The sequence below is a fragment of the Myodes glareolus genome, chromosome 8 (genome assembly GCF_982192425.1).
Source record: "Myodes glareolus chromosome 8, mMyoGla1.1, whole genome shotgun sequence".
NCBI lineage: Eukaryota > Metazoa > Chordata > Mammalia > Rodentia > Cricetidae > Myodes > Myodes glareolus.
In genome coordinates, this window is record NC_142033.1 from 15055545 (window position 1) to 15074288 (window position 18744).

At 48.5% G+C, this 18744-nt stretch overlaps 2 protein-coding genes across 3 annotated transcripts in view; both read left to right on the forward strand.

The window, feature by feature from the left end:
• Positions 1-555: 555 nt before the first annotated feature.
• On the forward strand, positions 556-15949 carry Naaa (N-acylethanolamine acid amidase). 2 transcript variants are annotated; one of them, XM_048425603.3, is made up of 11 exons: positions 556-829; positions 1668-1832; positions 4399-4525; positions 6218-6308; positions 8709-8785; positions 10066-10238; positions 10357-10419; positions 11241-11307; positions 12117-12145; positions 14258-14335; positions 15169-15949. In XM_048425603.3, exons 1-10 carry the CDS (start codon positions 618-620, stop codon positions 14331-14333), a joined length of 1080 nt encoding a protein of 359 aa, XP_048281560.1. In that variant the 5' UTR covers positions 556-617; the 3' UTR covers positions 14334-14335; positions 15169-15949. The 2 variants fall into 2 exon arrangements, with proteins under 2 accessions (XP_048281560.1, XP_087764991.1); XM_087908865.1 differs by lacking the exon at positions 556-829 and adding an exon at positions 1074-1232.
• Positions 15950-17029: 1080 nt separating this feature from the next.
• Ppef2 (protein phosphatase with EF-hand domain 2) overlaps positions 17030-18744 on the forward strand; it is a 31459-nt gene continuing 29744 nt past the window's right edge. Inside the window, 1 exon segment of the mRNA XM_087909477.1 lies at positions 17030-17047. Within this exon segment, the coding sequence (XP_087765603.1) occupies positions 17030-17047 (18 nt within the window).

Sequence of the window (18744 nt, forward strand, 5' to 3'; positions counted from 1 at the left end):
ACTTTACAAATTCAGTCTCCCGGATATTGGGAACACATTATAGGAGTTGAGAGAGCTTCAGGTTGGAGGCTTGCTAAGGTAGGCAGGCTTTGGCTTCAAACACCCTGACAGAGCAAAGCAGAGGCTCCTCAAACTGTGGCCCCGGGCAGGTGACTTCCCTCCAGGCTCCACCATTAGTAAAATGCGAGTTAATAGTTGTCATTTGACTTGTGTTGATAAATGGGAGTCAGCAAAAATAATAACACACAAATGGTTAAATTTGTAGCTTTTTGAGAGTTTTGCATAGACGGTCAGCCCTTCAGAATTTTAAAATGAGCAACTGTAGAGTAAGGAGATAGCGACGCCTTTTTAGCACAGTAGGGTTGTAACTCCCGGGACCAGCACAGCTCACACTCTTGGCCCACAGAAGTGGGCTGCGCCCTCAAGCTGTGAGTGAGATGCAGGTTTGATCCCACTGGGGCAGGAGGCCGGTGTCACTGCTTGGGTTCCTGGCGGCGGGTGGAGCGACCTAGGGCAGGCCCCGCCTTCAGTGCTAGCACCGCCCCGATGCCTCCCACTTCACTTCCCGGACCGAGTAAAGACTCCCTGGTGGGGTGCTGGCCTCAGGAGCCCGAGTCATGGGGACCCGAGCCACCGGGGCTGCAGTCTATGGGGCACACCTGGCGCTGGCTCTGCTATTGCTGCCGGGGCCCTGGCTGTCGGCTGGCGTCCCCGGAGCTCCGCCACTCTTCAACGTCAGTCTGGACGCGGCGCCAGAGCGGCGCTGGCTGCCGATGCTGCAGCACTACGACCCGGACTTCGTGCGCGCCGCGGTGGCGGAGGTCATCGGGTGAGCGCCACCTTTCAGCCGGACTCTGTTCCTCCTTCCCCTCGGTGCTACATCGCCGTCCTCCCTCCGTTGCACCGTGCAGCGCCCAGAGGGTGGCTGACACTGCGAGGCCGGTTAGGCTGTCAAGTTCGGTGTCCCCAGTGGCGCGCCCGCCTTCCAGACGTTTTCCGGGTTAGGGCGACGCACAAGGTATCAGTCACCCAGCCGGCTAAGCTGCGGAGTACGGCATGCAGCCCACGAGCCTCTCCATCCCTGATTAGCCTGTCCACCCTTCCTCTCCGTAGTGCCTGGCCCAGGAGATGGAAGCGAACTCTCTACCATTGGGTGTTTTCTCAGCCCTTATAATTTTCATTTTGGAAGTCTTGCTGGGAGTTTGGTCTATGGACAACACAAATTGGACTTGGTGGGTTTTTTTTTGGGGGGGGGGCGTAAGGGCTTGGTGGTTTTTTTTTGGGGGGGGGGCTTAAGGGCAGGAGAATGAACCCGGGAGGAGTGGGAAGCAGGTGTGATCGGGATGCGTTGTATGAAATTCCCAAATAATTATTAAAAATATTATGTTGAGAGAACAAAATTAAACCTTGCAGTAGCATAAACTGGCGTTACTTGTAATCCCTCTGCTTCTGCCTCCTGAGTAGCTGGGATTTTGGCCCTGCGCTCACGCTCATGTTTGTTCCCTCTGGTTCGGACTCTGGTTTGGAGCAGCAGCAGCAGCCGCAGCGCGCAGTGTTTCAGTTCTGGGAAAATCTGGACTCTAGCATTCCTGTCTCCTAGTCCACGCGCACTTGCACCCTCTGTGCTTTGACCAGAAGAAACGAGCTTCGTGCTTTGTCGTTTCTAGCGACAGGGTTCCCCAGTGGGTACTCGAGATGATTGGAGAAGTGGTGTCGAAGGTGGAGAGCTTCCTGCCCCAGCCCTTCACTGACGAGATCCGCGGCATGTGCAACTTCCTCAACCTCAGCCTGGCCGAGGGCATCTTGGTCAACCTGGCCTATGAGGCCTCCGCGTAAGTGCCCCCATGCTAGGGTGGATTAAAGTCAATCAATTGTCACCGGTCGGGGACGGTCACCCACGATGAGTGGGAGGAGGTGTGTTTGCTGTGAGGTGAAACAAGACAGTCCCTGCAGTTTGGAAACCACCTTAGGTCTCAGAGTCCCTGGGGAAATCTGAGCAGCACGCTCCTGGAAGATGGACTTCCCAGAGGAAGCAGCTGCTCTACCCAAAACTTATTTTTATCTTGTCATCAGTCTAGGGGGCACCCCGCTGCCCAAACTGCTCAAGGGCTGGGGCTGTGACTGTGGATAGGAGTGCCAGCAGCGGCTGGAGTAGACCTGAATTCAGACCCCTGGCAGGGTGTGTCCGTCTATGCCTGAAACCCAGTCTTCCGGGTGGGGAAAAAGGGGAGGATCATGGGAACTTGCTGCTTCAAGTTCAATGGGAGAACCTGTCTGAAAAGTAAAGTAGAGGATTCGGTGTGAGCACCTGAGTGCGATCCCTGAGACGTGGTAGAAGGAGAGAACTGGCCCCTGTCCCCTGGCGACAGAAGCACACCGTGGTGCCTGTACTCTCCCTGCTCCTACACAGATAAAAATAAGATGAAATCAGTAGAGGAAGACCCCTGGTATGCCGCACTTATATTTCCCACCCTGCGTGGACATCCTGTTAGGTGCTTATAGCTTGGGGCTGCCTTAAGATGAAGGAGGCGCAGCCAGGCACTCGGGAGACAGAGGCAGGAAGATGTCTGAGTTCATGAACGGTCTGGTTTACAGAGCTAGTTTGAGGACAGCCAGGGACACACAGAAAAAAACCCGTTTCTCTAAAAAATAAATAAGTAAAATAAGATTTAAAAAAAATAAGATGAGGGGCTGGAGAGATGGCTCAGTGGTTAAGAGTACTGACTGCTCTTCCAGAGGACCCGGGTTCAGTTCCCAGCACCCACATGGCAGCTCACAACTGTCTGAAGATCAAGTTGCAGGGGGTCTGACACCTTCACACCAATGCACATAAAATCAAGTTAAATAAACCATAAAAAATATTTTAAAAAAATAAGATGAGTGAAGGGAAGTTCGTGGAGTAACTATTCTACAGCAATTTTCCAACCTCAGAAGAGCAGGGTCCCTCAGCGTTCTATCTGCCTGCCTTTCCAGGAGACTTCTGTGGACTCCAGCCTGCTAAACTCAAGTGCCTTTCAAAGCAAACTAAGTTAATATTGCCCTGTATCTCAAATTAAGACGTTTATTAAATTGCCTAACTTTCTTTGTAAGTCCCCCTCTGGTTGAGATAGGAAGTGTGCTGCTGTGCCTTCTGAAGGCTGGCTATGTGAGAACAGTAGCTATGCTAAGTATAGCTACTGAATCTTCATGGCCTCAGGCTGCCCTAGGAGCACAGCCCTGGGGGGGCGGTGGCATTTTCTGGTTTGTGATGTGGAAACCAAGCCTCAGAGGGACCACTTGCCGGCTCTCTGGTGGCTGGTGAGTCCCAAGGCAACCCAGAATACCTCTCCTGAAGCAGAGGTGTGTCCTTGTCCCCTGTGCTTCTTCAGAAGGGGTCACATTGGAAAGACTTGCACACCAGGAATGGTGGTGTGTACACCTTTAATCCTGGCATTTGGAATGCAGGGGCAGGAGGATCTCTGTGAATTTGAGGCCAGTCTGGTCTAGACTGCTGAGTTCCAGGACATACCCAAAAAAGATTTGGCAGTCACCTTGCCGCCATTTAGAAAACACCAATTTTGAGAACACCTCTGCAACTTTAAGCACTCACCATGTTACCTGGGTACTCGACTTTCTGTGGCCCTTTGGGCTCAAGATCAGAGACCTTAGGGGTCAAAACTTCACTAATCTTTTTTCTTTAAATAAACCAAGCAGTGAGATAACACTTGTTTTCTCCTAATTATAAAAGTGACATTGAACCATTACAAAAAGTAAGTAGTGCCAAAAAGTTTATTTAAAAGATTTTTTTAAACCCACTCATCTATTTGTTTGTTTGTTTTGTGACAGGGTTGCCCTGTCTCACCTGGGACTGCCTATGTACAACAGGCTGGCCTCAAACTCACAGAGACTTACCTACTTCAACTTCCCAAGTTTCAGGGTTAAAGACTTCTGTCACTATGCCCTCCCTGGAGTTCCTGTAATTTAGTTAGTGTGTGTGTGTGTGTGTGTGTGTGTGTGTGTGTGTGTGTGTGTGTGTGTGTTTGCTCTGACAATGCATAGTATGAAGAAGGCAGCTTGGGCTAGCTTTGAATACCTTGTTAATAGGTAACGTACCAACAAGCGGAACTCAGAGGCTTAGCTGTTCCTTGCATACACACAGGACGTAGGGGAACATGAAACTCAGACCTGGTACATCTGTAGCAGCATCTTGTGGGCCCACAGCAGGGTCTAGATGCGTTGTGTCCAGTTGTATTTTCCAGCTGGAATTGTATTCCATATTCTTGCACAAGAACATATTATAGCGTTTGTATCAACAGTAAGGAAGAAAACCTGATGCTTTGGGGGATTCGTTTTAAAAACAGAACTCTCGTTTCCTGTTCCTGTTGCCTTCATTCGTGTTGGAATTTTCTCTTTGCTCAGATTCTGCACCAGTATTGTGGCCCAAGACTCCCAAGGCCACATTTATCATGGCCGAAATCTGGACTACACTTTTGGAAATGCCTTGAGAAAGTTGACGGCGGATGTGCAGTTCCTAAAGAACGGGCAGGTACAGCCATGCACACAGCATGCAGAGATCAGGGGCAGGTATAACCATGCACATAAGATGCAGAGATGGAGACAGGTACAGCCATGCACACAACATGCAGAGATCAGGAGTAGATACAACCATGAACACAAGATGCAGAGATCCGGGGCGGGTACAGTCACGCGCACAAGATGCAGAGATCCGGGGCGGGTACAGTCATGCTCACAAGATGCAGAGATCCAGGGCGGGTACAGTCATGCGCACAAGATGCAGAGGACAGCAGAGTTTCTGATCCAGGATAGGAGCCATTTGCAGGGCCCTTCTCCCTGTAAGAGCCAGACACCAGGATGGGGGCGTTGGCTCAGTGGATCACGAGGAGCAGGGTCTGGATCCTCAAGGCCATGCAAAGCTGAGCTCAGTAGCAGGAGTCTGTTATTCCCAGTGCTCAGCTGGCCTGGCATAGGCTGTGGTGAGCAAGAGACTTTCCTTCAGGGAAGGTGGAAGGCAAGGATTGACACCCAAAATTGAAGTTCTCTTCTGACCTCCATACATGGACCATGGCACATGCAAACCCCCCACCCCATTAAAAATAATCCCAAACCATCAACTTCCTGGGAAAAACAAAACCAGGAGAGATTTATAACCATTGTGGCCAATGAAGAAGGGTCAGTTGTTGGGGGTGGTAGGAATGGGCTTAAAGAGGTCGATTTTCTTTAGGCACATTTTTAGGGGGTACCATAGATATGGCTGCAATGAAATACATGACCAAAAAGAAAGTTGGGGAGGAAAGAGTTTATTTAGCTCACACTTCTACATTGCTGTTCATCACCCCAAAAGAGGTCAATGTTTTAGTAGTTGTCTGACTCCTGCAGATTGACGCCATGGTGGGGCTGTAAGTCCTCTGCCACCAGTCACTCTGTCCAAGTATCAGCAAGGTCCTTGGACAGAACCACAGGCACCACCTTTACCAAGCATTCTCTAAAATGCAATTTGGAGAGCAGGGTGTGGTGGTGCACGCCTTTAATTCCAGCACTTGGGAGGCAGAGGCAATGGATCTCTGAGTTCAAGGCCAGTCTGATCTTCAGAGCAAGTTCCAGGATAGCCAGGGCTGCACAGAGAAACCCTGTCTCTAAAAACAAAACAAAACAAAAAAGCAGTGTGGACGCTGGAGAGATGGCTCAGCAGTTAACAGCACTGGCTGCTCTTCCAAAGGTCCTGAGTTCAATTCCCAACAACCACATGGTGGCTCACAACCATCTGTAATGAGATCTGGTGCCCTCTTCTGGCCTGCAGGTGTACATGCAAGGTGTGGTTCTAGTTAGAAGCTAGGGAAAGGAAGGTCGCATCCCACCCCCATCCATTTCACTAGCTGTCCATGGACCCCTCTCCCAACAAGGTAAAGAGCACCTGTTCCAGAATGCTGTTTCAGAGTTTCATTCTGTTACATTGAAATCTCTAAGGTAAAAAAAACTAGGAAGCTGGGTATGGTGGCATACACTTTTAATCCCAGAACTCAGGAGGCAGAGGCAAGTAGATCTCTGTGAGTCTGAGGCCAGCCTGGTCTACACAGCAAGTTCCAGGCCAGCCAGGACTACACAGTGAGACACTCTCTCAACAAACACAGACAAAAGTGCAGGAAAGTGTAGGGGAATTAAGTGATTTCGGCTTGCTTTCTGCTGGGCGGTAAACGATGCTCTGTTTTCTTGATTTCAGGTCGTGTTCACGGGGACTACTTTTGTTGGCTATGTAGGATTGTGGACAGGCCAACGTCCACACAAGTTTACAGTGTCTGGTGATGAGCGAGGTGATTAAAACAAACTCAGGAGCATTTTAAAGCAAACCCTTGTTGAGGCCTTCTATCTGCTTCCTTCACTCTCAACCGACAGAATATGTGGAGGGAGACTTCCAGAACCAAGGACTTCTTCCTGTGAGATGCCCAGGTGACCTCAGGCGATGCTGGGACTACAGGAAGGTGCAGAGCAGTGGGGGCGTAGGTTGTTCCTAGGGTCGCGGGCCAGGGAAGGCCTGACCCATGTGATCCCAGTCTGGGTCTGCAGAGGCAAGGGGAAGACCATTTCTGTGGTCTGACGGCAACAGCAAAGATGGTGGGTATCGCAGAAATGAACAGTTGGGGTAGATACGGTAATAGGTGCCGCTATTGGTGTAGTCCAGAAATGGCATAGAGCCTGTGTAGTCACAGCAGTGGGTAAGGACATTGGAGATGCAGAAGAAACTGTGGCCATGTGCAGGGCCATGAGGAGGGGCTAGGTTTGAAGTAGAATAAATGTCATAGGAGAGTTTCAGACCAAAGAGCGAACAGGCTCTCTCTCTCTCTCTCTCTCTTTCTCTCTCTCTCTCTCTCTTTCATGCACATTTGAAACAGTAGGATCTTTTGTGTAAGTCTCCTGAAGGCTGGGCCTGCAGAAGCACCACAATCCTAGCTGTGATTTATGCTTTGACCTTTTTTGGCTGCTCAGTAGAGATTGAACCGTGTTGGGTTAAGATAGAGTCAGAGGAACACTAAGGGGCTATTGAATTCATCCATGACCCTGTCCACAGGCAACCTCTGGGCTCTTGGATTTAACATGCATGCGCTCAAACATTTTCTCAGCAACACAGGCAGGGCTGACCCTCCGTGAGGCAGGGCTGGAAACTGAGGAAATGAAATGGTAGTTAGGGGGAGGAAGAGGCGCTTCTCAGACTGATCTCCTGGGACCCGTTTGCTGACAGCTCCATTTCATTGCCCAAACCTCATGGGGACATTGTTTGGTTCCATAATATGTGGGAAACCCAGGGAGAGGCGACCTCTTGCCTCTGTCCCCCAGGGGCTCGAAGCTAAGGAAGAAGAGAGAATTCACATGACATTCCTCATCTGATGGAACCTGAATGGCATCATGCTGTTACTGCTTCGTTTGGATTGGTTTATTCATGTGTGTGTGGGGGGGTTGTTTTTTGTTTTGTTCTTCTTTTTTATTGATATTTATTGAGCTCTATATTTTTCTTTGCTCCTCTCCCTGCCCCTCTTCTCCCCACTTCAACCTTCCCCAAGGTCCTCATGCTCCCAATTTACTCAGGAGATCTTCTCTTTTTCTACTTTCTACTTCCCATGTAGATGAGATCTATGTAAGTCTCTCCTAGTGTTGTTTTGTTTTTCAAGACAGGGTTATCCTGTTAAGGTCAGGCTTCATGTGAAGTTCTGGAACTCACTCTGTAGACCAGGCTGGCCTCGAACTCAGAGATCTACCTGCCTTTGCCTCCCGAGTGCTGGGATTAAAGGCGTGCCCTGCCACCACCTGGCATGACAGTGTTAACTGGTTTTGTGTGTGTGTATGATGTCTACAAATGTCTACAATGTATATATTTATTTAACAGGCTTTGATTCCATCTTATGAATTAAGAGATTTGTTAAACTGATTATTGGAATGTCAGCAATTTAAAATAACCGAGTTGGTCTGTAACATACAAAACTTGATGAAATGCTGTCATATTTAAACTTATTAAAGATACTTCAGAAAGACAAAGTTTGCCACATCCTTCCTAAAATTTGTTGAGCAGATTCCCTTGAAAGGAACAGAATTTAATTTTGCCTGAGATAATTATTGGTAGAATGAGTTTATCTAACATAATCACTACTGAATCCGGTACAAAAGATTCTGTTTTCAAAACCTGAGGGAAGCTGGGCATGGTGGCACACACCTGTATCCCAACGCTCTGGAGGCTGAGGCAGAGGAGTAGCACATTGGAAGTCTGCCTTGGGCTGCATAGAAAGCTCCTCCCTCAAAATGTAAAAAAATAAATAAATAAAAGAGGAAAAAGGAAAAAGAGAGATCAGTGAAGATCTGCATGTTTTTGTTAATTACTGCATGTGTATGCACACGCACTTGGTATAGATGTTCTGTGACTGGCTGACTCTCAGGCTCAGGGCCAGTGAGATGACTCAGCAGGGAAGGGCACCTGCTGTCAAGGCCTAGGATCTGAGTTTGATTCCCCAGGGCCCACATAGTGGAAGGAAAGAACTGGCTCCTGCAGCTGCCCTGTGACTCTCATACGTGCTGCGGCGCACACACCTAAAGACACCATCAGAATAAAAATGGAAATAAACATAATAAAGAACTTTTTAAATTAAAAGGCTTTTTTTGTTGTTGTTGTTTAATGTGAATGGTGTTCGGACCCTGTGCTGATTGACGCTTCTCTACACCTGCAGATAAAGGCTGGTGGTGGGAGAATGTGATCGCCGCCATTTCTCTGGGACACTCTCCGATCAGCTGGCTCATCCGCAAAGTGAGTACTGATGTTGTATCCACCCCTCCTCCCCCAGGCTCGTCTAAGCAGAGGAACCATGTTGCAGGGCTCTGTGTCCTTTAACAAGATGGATGTTCTTCCCCAAGAAGAACAAGCTATGTAGACATTAACAATAAGGCTGGGTACTGACTAACGGTGACATGGGCAGATCTTAATCAGTAATGTGCTATTGTAATAGAGACAAGAACAGGGGTGAACTGAGCTCAGCTCTGGTTTGTATGGGGTCCTGGATGCTTTAAAGGAAGAATAGGAGGATAAGGAATGGGGTGAATGGGGACTTAGAAGGGTCAGAGAGGACACACATGAAATAAATGTAAAAAAAAAAACTATAAAAATATCTCACTTTTCCAACAATACAAACAAGACCTTGTCGGGGCCTTAAGGCTAATGTGCAATGCGATAGAACCTTTGGGGACACCAACTTTTGAATTGTCCTTTCAATGGCCCCTTTCCTATCCCTATACTTCTATGTGCCGTAGTGGGTTGGTAGCTGTGAAATGTCTTTCTCTCAGAAAGGGACAAGAGCGATTGTGAGGGTGGCGGGGATGGGGAGATCCCTAGGGCAGGGTGTTCTCGGCAGCTGAGCTTAGCAAAGCAGCACAGATGGAAGCAGGGAGCCGGACAGTGATCTCTTCGCTGTGCGTGCCTCAGACCTCAGCCTACTCCACAGACTTGGGCTGGCTCCTCGTCCTGATGCCGCACGCCTTCTCTCTAAACCAAGCCTTTGACCTGAAACTCAGCCCCACACCCACTCCACACCCTGTAGCCACCCTCACAGTGTGAGTCCTGTTCATCCCTTGGTACCTGACTCTTGTGCCCTAAAAGAGGATGGGTTCCTTGTTGCAGCTTCCGTCATTATTACCATGTTACCCGTGCCTGGTCATGTCTTTGTGTTCTTAGAGAATTTGTTGAGAGCAAGTATGAGGCCCCACCCCCCACACCCCCAACATGTCGTCTAGTGCAGAGCGGTGACCAAGAAGTGACTCTGGGAAGAACAAAGGAATGGGGAGACATGGCCAAAATCACGCCCCCTAAGTCTGAGGGAGCCAACTCTAGAACTAGATGACAGCTCTGTCCTGCTGGGGGCTCTCTGCTGAAGCTGAGGGGTTTGTCGGTGCTGTTTGTTTGCCTCCCAGGATCAGGAGTTACAGGTTACAGCTATGGCTTAGCACAGGAGGCTGTACTTTGGAACGTGTGCCCTGCCGTGTGGGCCTCTCCTTTGGTTGCCATAGCCAATACTGGTTTGTCCTTCTGTTCAGACCCTGAGTGACTCAGAAAACTTCGAAGCAGCTGTTTTGACTCTGGCTAAGACGCCCCTCATTGCTGACGTGTACTACATTGTTGGGGGTACCTCACCCCGGGAGGGGGTAGTCATCACCCGGAACAGAGGTGGCCCAGCGGACATTTGGCCTCTTGACCCTTTGAGTGGAGCGTGAGTAGAATTACAGTCTCATCATCAAATCTCATTTGCTGGAGTGGGAGTTATTTTTTTCTTTGAAAAATTCCTCTAAATGCCCCTGGATAACGTGAACCGACACATTCTATTGCAGGTGGTTCCGAGTTGAGACAAATTATGATCATTGGAAGCCTGTACCCAAGAGGGATGACCGAAGGTAGACTTTTTTTGGTCTTGTCATTGAGACAGAGTCTCACTCTGCAGCCCAGCTAGCATGGAGCTCCCTTTAAAGCCTGGACTAGCCTCAAATTCAAAGTAATCCTCTTGCCTCAGCCTCCCTGGTACTGCGATGAGAGCCTTGAGCCTCCATACCCAGCCCTGAAGATAGACTTCCAATATTCTCTCATGGTTAGGGAACTGTCCCCTTCCTACAAGAGGGACCTGCCTACAGGTTCCATCTCCTTCCAGAAAATATGTCTGACCCCTCACTAGGACCTGGACAAGTAGAGTGTGTGGAAGAACCTCTTGGTAGCTGGTGGGGGCTGGAAGGGTGGGGTTGGCCCTGGTTTCGGGGTCAAGGAGCCCTGGACTCCATCATGAACCCTACCAATGACTCTATGAGGCCAGAGAAGTGACCAGGAAAGGCTGGATAACGGCCACTACTAAAAGACTTTCTTTGGAAGGAAGTCATTTTCCATAAGCCAATCAGTCATTGCCCTGCTGACACAAGGCTGCATTGCTCTTTCTAATGTGGAAGCACTGTGAGCCACTGGGTTACAGGAAGTAGTACATCCCACTAATCACTATTGCTCCTCGTGCTTGGTGATACTGATTGCAGCAGCAATTGGTCCAGTTTCCTTGAGCACATGGGACGAGTGGGGTCTAGCTGACCGAATCAGATGAAGTGGGAAAGAAGGTTGGGAGCCAGAATCTGTTTGAAGGAGACTGGGCCTTACTCTGTGCCTCTCTAAATGGCATTTGATGAGGGTCAGGGTTTCCCCGAGGCACCTGGTGACCTGTGACCCATTGTCCTTATAGAACACCAGCTATCAAAGCCCTAAATGCCACAGGGCAAGCACACATCAACCTGGAGACCCTTTTCCAGGTAAGTCTGTCTCCGTGCTTACCTTCTCTAGGGTGTTGCTGTCCTAAGAGTGTAAAAAAGTCCCTGAATTCAAGAAAAATGTTGCAGTAAAAGTTGAAGACATTTTAAAAACCACTTAATATTTTCTGAGTTTGCGTCTGTATAGGTTAGAGTATCTGTCTTCATCTAAGCTTCTCGTCATATTAAAAGAATGAACATAGTTATATATTTGCTGTTTAAAATAGAAAGAACAGGAGCCAGAGAGATGGCTCAGTGGCTAAGAGCACTGACTGCTCTTCCAGAGGACCCAGTTTCAAGTCCCAGCACCCCCATGGCAGCTCACAGCTGCCTGGAACTCCAGCTCCATGGAATCCAAGGAATCTAACGTTCTCACACAGGCATGCATGCAGGCAAAACACCAAAACACATGAGATAAAAATTAAAAAATTGAAAAAGAGAGAGAGAACGAGCAAGAATTTAAAAATCTGCAACAATCATCCTGAGATACACTGAAATGTTAAGTGATTATATTCTTTTTTAATAAACATTTATTTAGTGTGTATATGTGTATGAGTGTGTGTGTGTGTATGAGTGTATGTGTGTGTGTGTGTGTGTATGAGTGTGTGTGCTCAGAGGACAACTTATAGGAGTTGATTTTCTCCTACTACGTGGGTTCCAGGGATTGGACTCAGGTCCTCAGACTTGGCAGGCAGCTCCTTTACCTGCTGAGCCCTCTCGCAGGGCAAGTGGTTATAGTCTCCTTGTATGTACTCTACACGAGTTTCTTCTACCTTTCAGTGTTTTCCTAATATGATGTTTTTCCTGTGCAGGTTTTATCTGTGTTTCCTGTTTATAACAAGTAAGTTGCATGTTCAGCATATCTCATTGTCCCCCAGGAAAAATGTTCCTGTGACCAGGTGTTTCAGAGCAAAAGCTCCGGCACCAGCTGCCTCTAAAAGCGAGCTCAGTTGCCTGTCCTAATATGCCAGTTAGAGAGAGTAGAGAGAGGCGGACTGGAAGAAAACAAAGAAAGGCATGCTGGGAGGCACAACAAGTAAAGGGGTCAGTGAATCTGAACTCATCTTGAGGGGGGATGGCAGGTGCTTAGGTTTTAAACAGAAGAATTGGGGAGCCAGGTGGTGGTGGTGCACGCTTTTAATCCCAGCACTCGGGAGGCAGAAGGAGGCGGATCTCTGTGAACTTGAGGCCCGCCTGGTATACAGAGCAAGTTCCAGTACAGGCTTCAAAGCTTCACAAAGAAACCCTGTCTCGAAAAAAACAAAATGAAGGAAAAAGAGGAGGAGGAGGAAGAAAGAAGAAGAAGAAGAGGAAGGAGAGGAAGAAAAGAAGAAGGAGGAGGAGGAGGAAGAAGAAGAAGAAGAAGGAGAGGAAGAAAAGAAGAAGGAGGAGGAGGAGGAAGAAGAAGAAGAAGGAGAGGAAGAAAAGAAGAAGGAGAAGGAGAAGAATTGGGGGAGGGGTCAAGAGTAGCTCCTCCTGGTGAGGCCGTGGTCTGGCTGATCCCTGTTCCATTCTGGTTTTGCAGGGGACTCTGAAGAAGTCCCCACCTCTTAAGGGGATGGGCTGGTTCTCAGAAGATGATCCCCCCCCTCCAAGTGCAGCTGGCTAACTTAGATAATTGCCCTGCCTTGGGAGTGGGGGGGAGGGGGTCCTGTAAGGCTGTGCTGTTCCTGGAACCCAAGTTGAGGCGAGTTTAGGATAATGACTGGGGGCATTTAAGTGCATTGTGGGGGAACTGGAACAGGGCAGTGTAAAAACAGACGGTAAAATGCGTCCACGTTTCTTAAGCCTGGAATCGGGCTGATGTAGTTACACAGCGCTAGTTTTTAGATAGGCACCCCCCCACTAACATTCTGTGTTCAGAGTGACACACTCACATGCCCGTGTGCAGAGGGGAGCAGTGATCCAACGAGACGGATATGAAATGAAGGCGGAGTGCCAGGCTTTAGCCCTCTCTTAGTTACCGTGTGCACCCAGCGAGGAATCAGCTCTCATCTAAGAGCTTGTTAACTCCTCACGCACACCCTGTTTCCCAGGGATCCTTGCTCCCGGCAGAGGTGAGCCAAGCCAAGTCTCAAGGGCTACGTACTCTAGTTGAGGGGGAGGGGTGGGTACACGTTACAACCAGGTGAGAAATTGAAGAAAACCAAAGCCAGCAGGATGGGGTGACCTGGGTGAGGACGCCTCTCAGTCTGCAGGGGGGACAGTCTTCATGAGCTCTCCGATAGAACCGGCTTTTGCCAGATTCCAGTTTCTGCTACACACTCACGCTCTTCCTTCTGCTGAACACTCACTGTCCATGCTTCATCTTTATTTTTTTTTCCCCTAGACAGCATTTCTCTGTGTAGCTCTGGCTCTCCTGGAACTCGCTCTGCAGACCAGGCTGGCCTCAAACTCAGAGGTCTACCTGCCTCTGTCTGCCTCCCAAGTGCTGGGATTAAAGGTGTGCGCCACCACCGCCCAGCGATTGTGTTTCTTTCTTTATGTATTTATTCTTTTGATTTTTAAAAATAACGTTTTACGTTATGATTGCTGACTTGATTATTACCCCTCCCCTTTTAACCTGTGCTCTTGACAACCACAGCCTGAGCTAGGGTTTCTCTGGCCTGTAGCTTCTGATTGTACCCACACGTTTTCCTAAGGGATGCCCCTAGTGTGCTCTGAGGGATAGCTATACAGAAGTTGGGGGATCCCTTTCACCGTGACAGCAAAGAACAGAGGTAGCCGCCCAAGTCACTGCCACAGCCTGAAGCTCTGAGGAATCAGAATTTGAAAGTCCATCTCGGCTTTCGTGGGTGTTTCAATATAGGCAGAACACTTAGACCTCTCTACTTACATTTTAAACATTCTGCCTCTTTGCATTCTTATCCCGCATCCCAAGAGACCAAGAGACAGGGCGGGGAATCATATGGGGAAGGTGATGCACGTGTAAGAATGGGTCCTGTTATTTCAGCTTCACAATCTACACCACGGTGATGAGTGCTGCCCAGCCTGACAAGTACACGACTAGGATCCGGAACCCAAGCTGAAGGTGAACAGAGGAGCGAGTGTGCCGTGCTAGGCCGGGAAGGATTTGATGATCCGTTAGATCTGTTACTGCTTTGGGGGGATGGGGGTGGCAGGTGGAGTGCTTCTCTCACAGACAATGCTGACCTCCCTAAGACTTAAAAGTACATAATACTTTCGGATAAGTATTTAGCATATGATGGTCAATCACTAGTTATTTTTATTTATTTATATTTTACGTTATGAGTGCTCTGCGTGCCAGAAGAGGGTATCGTGTTCTATTACAGACGGTTGTGAGCCATCGTGTGGGTGCTGGGAATTGAACTCAGGACCTTTGGAAGAGCATCTAGGGCTCTTAATGGCTGGAGCTATTGCTCCAACCCCTAGATATTTTTTAAAAAGAGTTTATATGACACTGAAATTTCTCAGTGTCTCTGCCCATTGCTGCCTAAAAACCCTGCTCTCAAGACCCAGTGTCAGCCCCTCATGTCTCGAGGGGCAGATATTTAGGAAGACTCTTGCGTCCCCAGAGCAATAGTGAGGCCCAGGGTCTTTGAGTAGCAGAAGGCAGATCCTGAAGGCAATAGACCCTTCCAGAATTTACTTGAAGGTACCAATGAGCCCAAGGGACATAAGAGGACATAAAGGGACAGGAGTTCCCTCATGCTATCCCTGAACTCGATCTTCTGAACAGCGCCTGCCGTCGGGACCCTGGGCTACTACTGCTCAGGTCCCTGGATTATCAAACCTGGCCTGATAGTTTGGTCAGTCTTTTATCATGGGAATGCAAATCTTAAAAATTACATTTTTAAAAAATTTTTGTTTGAATTAAATGTATGTAATTTTTCTTCTTGCCAGGTGATTGTTGTCGAAAGGCCGCGTCCCAGAGTAGGACAGAGTGAAACGGTGAACTCTTTCATAGTCAGCATGGCCTCCTCCCTCCTTCAGCTTTTCTGCCTTGCTGATGTGAGGGCATCTCTGGGCACGTGTCTGGAGACGTGGACAGCAGCCCATTGTCTTGCATCCTCCCCACGTCCTGGTCCCCTTACTATTCCCTTAACAGCCCACCCTGGCTGCGGCAACTCATATAACGGGGTCAGAGGTCAGAGTGTGTCTGGCTGGAACAACTCAGATACCTGGTGTTGGGGTCAGAGTGTATCTGACTGGCTTCGGTTTCCCATGATTCTGTGTTCCGACGTCTGCCTTTCTGCTGAAGGCATTACAGGGCATGACAACTGTCATGGCAGGGCTGGTGGACAAGCCCGGGGAAAAGTTTCTCCTGAGGCTGGGTGCAGCTCACGACAGAGTTTGCCTAACAAGTGCAAAGCCCTGGGTTCCACCCATAGTGCCATAGAATAAAGGAACAAATAAGTCTCTCTGGAAAGTGGAGACCTGTAGTTTGAGTGGAGTCTGTTTAAAGGTGTGTCCGTTTGATTTCATATTTCCAAATAGCATCCCACACACACACTTCTTATATGGTCTAATGTATTTTTTAATGTGGACTTTATTTTTTAAAAAAAACCTACTTTCTTACTACTTTTGAAAATTATATAAAACCAAATGATTTCCTGTCATTGTTTGTTGTTTATTAATAAAATGTCAAAAGATGTCAGGGAAAATTAAAGCTTGTGGACATCAAGTGTTGTGTTCTACCTGCTTTCTCTGAAAACCTCACGCTTCCGTTTTTAAATATAATTTATTATTTTGTATTTCCTAGTGGGTGTAGGAAAGGGAACTAAGTATAGATTTCTTTGTAAATAGTCATAGGAGACTTAATACTTATTTAATATACTCAGGCATCTTAGATTTGCTGAAGAATGATCTGGGAATGTAGATTAATGATCATCTCACCTCAGCCTCATCTTGAGGGGATTGGTCCCTGGGAAAGGCAGGAACAACACACACAGGCCCACGTGCACGCATGTGTGCACACATACACACACACGGCTCTTGTGGAGCAGCTGGCATGATGCAGTCACATGGCCTCTGTGGGGGGTCACCATTCTATTTCTGGGTTAAGGAGCTCAGGCATGCAGGGCTGACTTGGGGAATGTACCTCCTAATCCACAAGAGTAAGAGGATCTAGGACTGGGGGGTGTGTTTGCGTGTCCCGCCCAGAGTGACACGTCACACCCTGCAGACTTGCCTCCTGTCCCCAGGTTGCTGGCCCAGAGCTTAAAGGTGGATACTGCGAACGTCACTCAGCGCCTGAAATGCACTGCCAGGCTTGTGCGTGTCATCCTGCCCTCCGAGAAGACAACACCAGACAAAGGTGCTGTCCTTTCTGTTAAATCTACAGCCAGTTCCATCCACCAGCCCTGGAGATAAGATGATGGCCAGACGTACAGGTTAGGTGCCTGCCTCCTCGGGCCTCGCAGCTAAGCACCAAGAAGGTAAGGGGGAGCTTCCTGGCCTGTAGGAGAGAAATGGATAAGACATGAGCCCGACAAATGAAGGTAGCGTGGGAAGAAAAGGGTTTCGTCGTGGACAATATAGGAACAGGAGCACCGCTCGTACCCACCTCCCCCAGCAGCCTCAAGAGTTCCCTGTCCCCTCCAGCCTCCATCCAGGCAAAACCAGGACGTGTGGCTTCCATGAAGGAACGTTCAGGGAGCCAGTATGAAGCAGGGCTGGAGATTAAGTAAAGACATTTCTGACAGATAGTAAGCACAGAGGTTCATGGAGAGAGGCACTCAGGGAAGCAGTGAGACACCCAACGATGCCTGTGGCCTTCTGGGTGAGTCAGCTTAGGGCCCTTGACAATGGGTTTCCATAGGAGCTTAGTGGTTTTCAAGTTTCTTCTCTAAGGCTTGCTAAGAATACCGCTCCCCCACACACACACATACACACACATGCACACCACTTATTTTTAAAAAATACTTTAGATTTATTTTGTATGTATAATAGTTTTGCCTACATGTATGTATGTGCAACATGTGCATGCCTAGTGCCCACGAATGTCAGAAAAGTGTGTTGGGTTTCCTGAAACCGGAGTTATGGATGGTTATGAGCTGCCATGTGGGTGCTGGGAATTGAAAGAGTCACAAGGGCTCTAAACCACTGAGATGTCTCTCCAACCCCCAACACACACACACACACACACACACTGCCCAGAGTGTCACGTGTTTTCCTTAGTGAACAGGCTGTAAGGTGGGTCTGTAAAAGGCACCGTTCAGGGTTAGGAAAGAGCAGTGTGTGTTCAGTCTTCAATGTCCCTTGATTCTTTTTTTTTTTTTAAATATTTCTTATGGTTTATTTAACTTTATTTTATGTGTATTGGTGTGAAGGTGTCAGATCTCCTGGAACTGGATCTTCAGACAGTTGTGAGCTGCCATGTGGGTGCTGGGAATTGAACCCAGGTCCTCTGGAAGGGCAGTCAAGTGCTCTTAACCGCTGAGCCATCTCTCCAGCCCCTGTCCCTTGATTCTTACATAAGCAGTTCACTTACCTTTGGCCTGGGTAGGAATTCATGCATCATTCCAGCCCTAAGTAAGCATACCTTGTTTGCTGCCTCCAACACCTCTGTGATATGTCTGTGGAAAGCAGACTGCGTCACTAAGCAACCGCGACTTCACCAAAGATGCTTGAAGTTTCCCGTGTGCGTGCATGTGTGTGTGCCTGGGTGTGTAGTGCGTGCATGCCTGAGTATGCCTGGGCATGTGTGTGCATGTGTGTGTGTGTGCCTGGGTGTGTGTATGCACGTGTGTGTGCGCCTGGGGCTGTGCACGCTTGCGTATGAATTCTAATCCCAAACCTCTCCTCTTCTACTCTGTGCTTTAATCATTGGGAAATACTTTGATCAATGAGGATAAAAATGGGAGTGTGAAGAGCATCTAAGAGGTCAGGCACGGGTGGTCCAGACCTGTAATCTCAGCTCTTCGGGAGACTGAAACAAGAGGGGCACAAGTTTGAGTCCAGCCTGGAATATTTAATATCTCAAAACAAATGTTAAAAGGGGAGTTAGGATGTAGCTCAGTTGGTAGAGAGCCGGACCAGCATGCATGAGACCCGATATCACATAAACAGGCATCGTTGGCACATGCCCGTTACCCAGCTCTCAGACAGCAAAGACCACACAGACAGAAGTTCAAGGTTATCCTCAATTACACAGTGAGTTTGAGGTTAGCCTGGAATACATGAGATCCTGTCTTAAAACAAAACAAACAAGACAAGAAAAAAGGGGCTGTGACCCAAAGCTACAGAGAAACCCTGTCTTGAAAGAACAAAATGGGGAGGCTGTGGATATAGTTCAGAGGTAGAGCATGTGTCTAGCATATTCCAGGCCCCACAGAACAATAGTATCGTCAGGCAGTGGTGTCACACACCCTTAATCCCAGCACTCAGGAGGTAGAAGCAGGGGAATCTCTATGAGTTTGAGGCCAGCCTGGTCTACATAGTGAGTTCCAGGGCTACACAGCGCAAACCTGTCTCAAA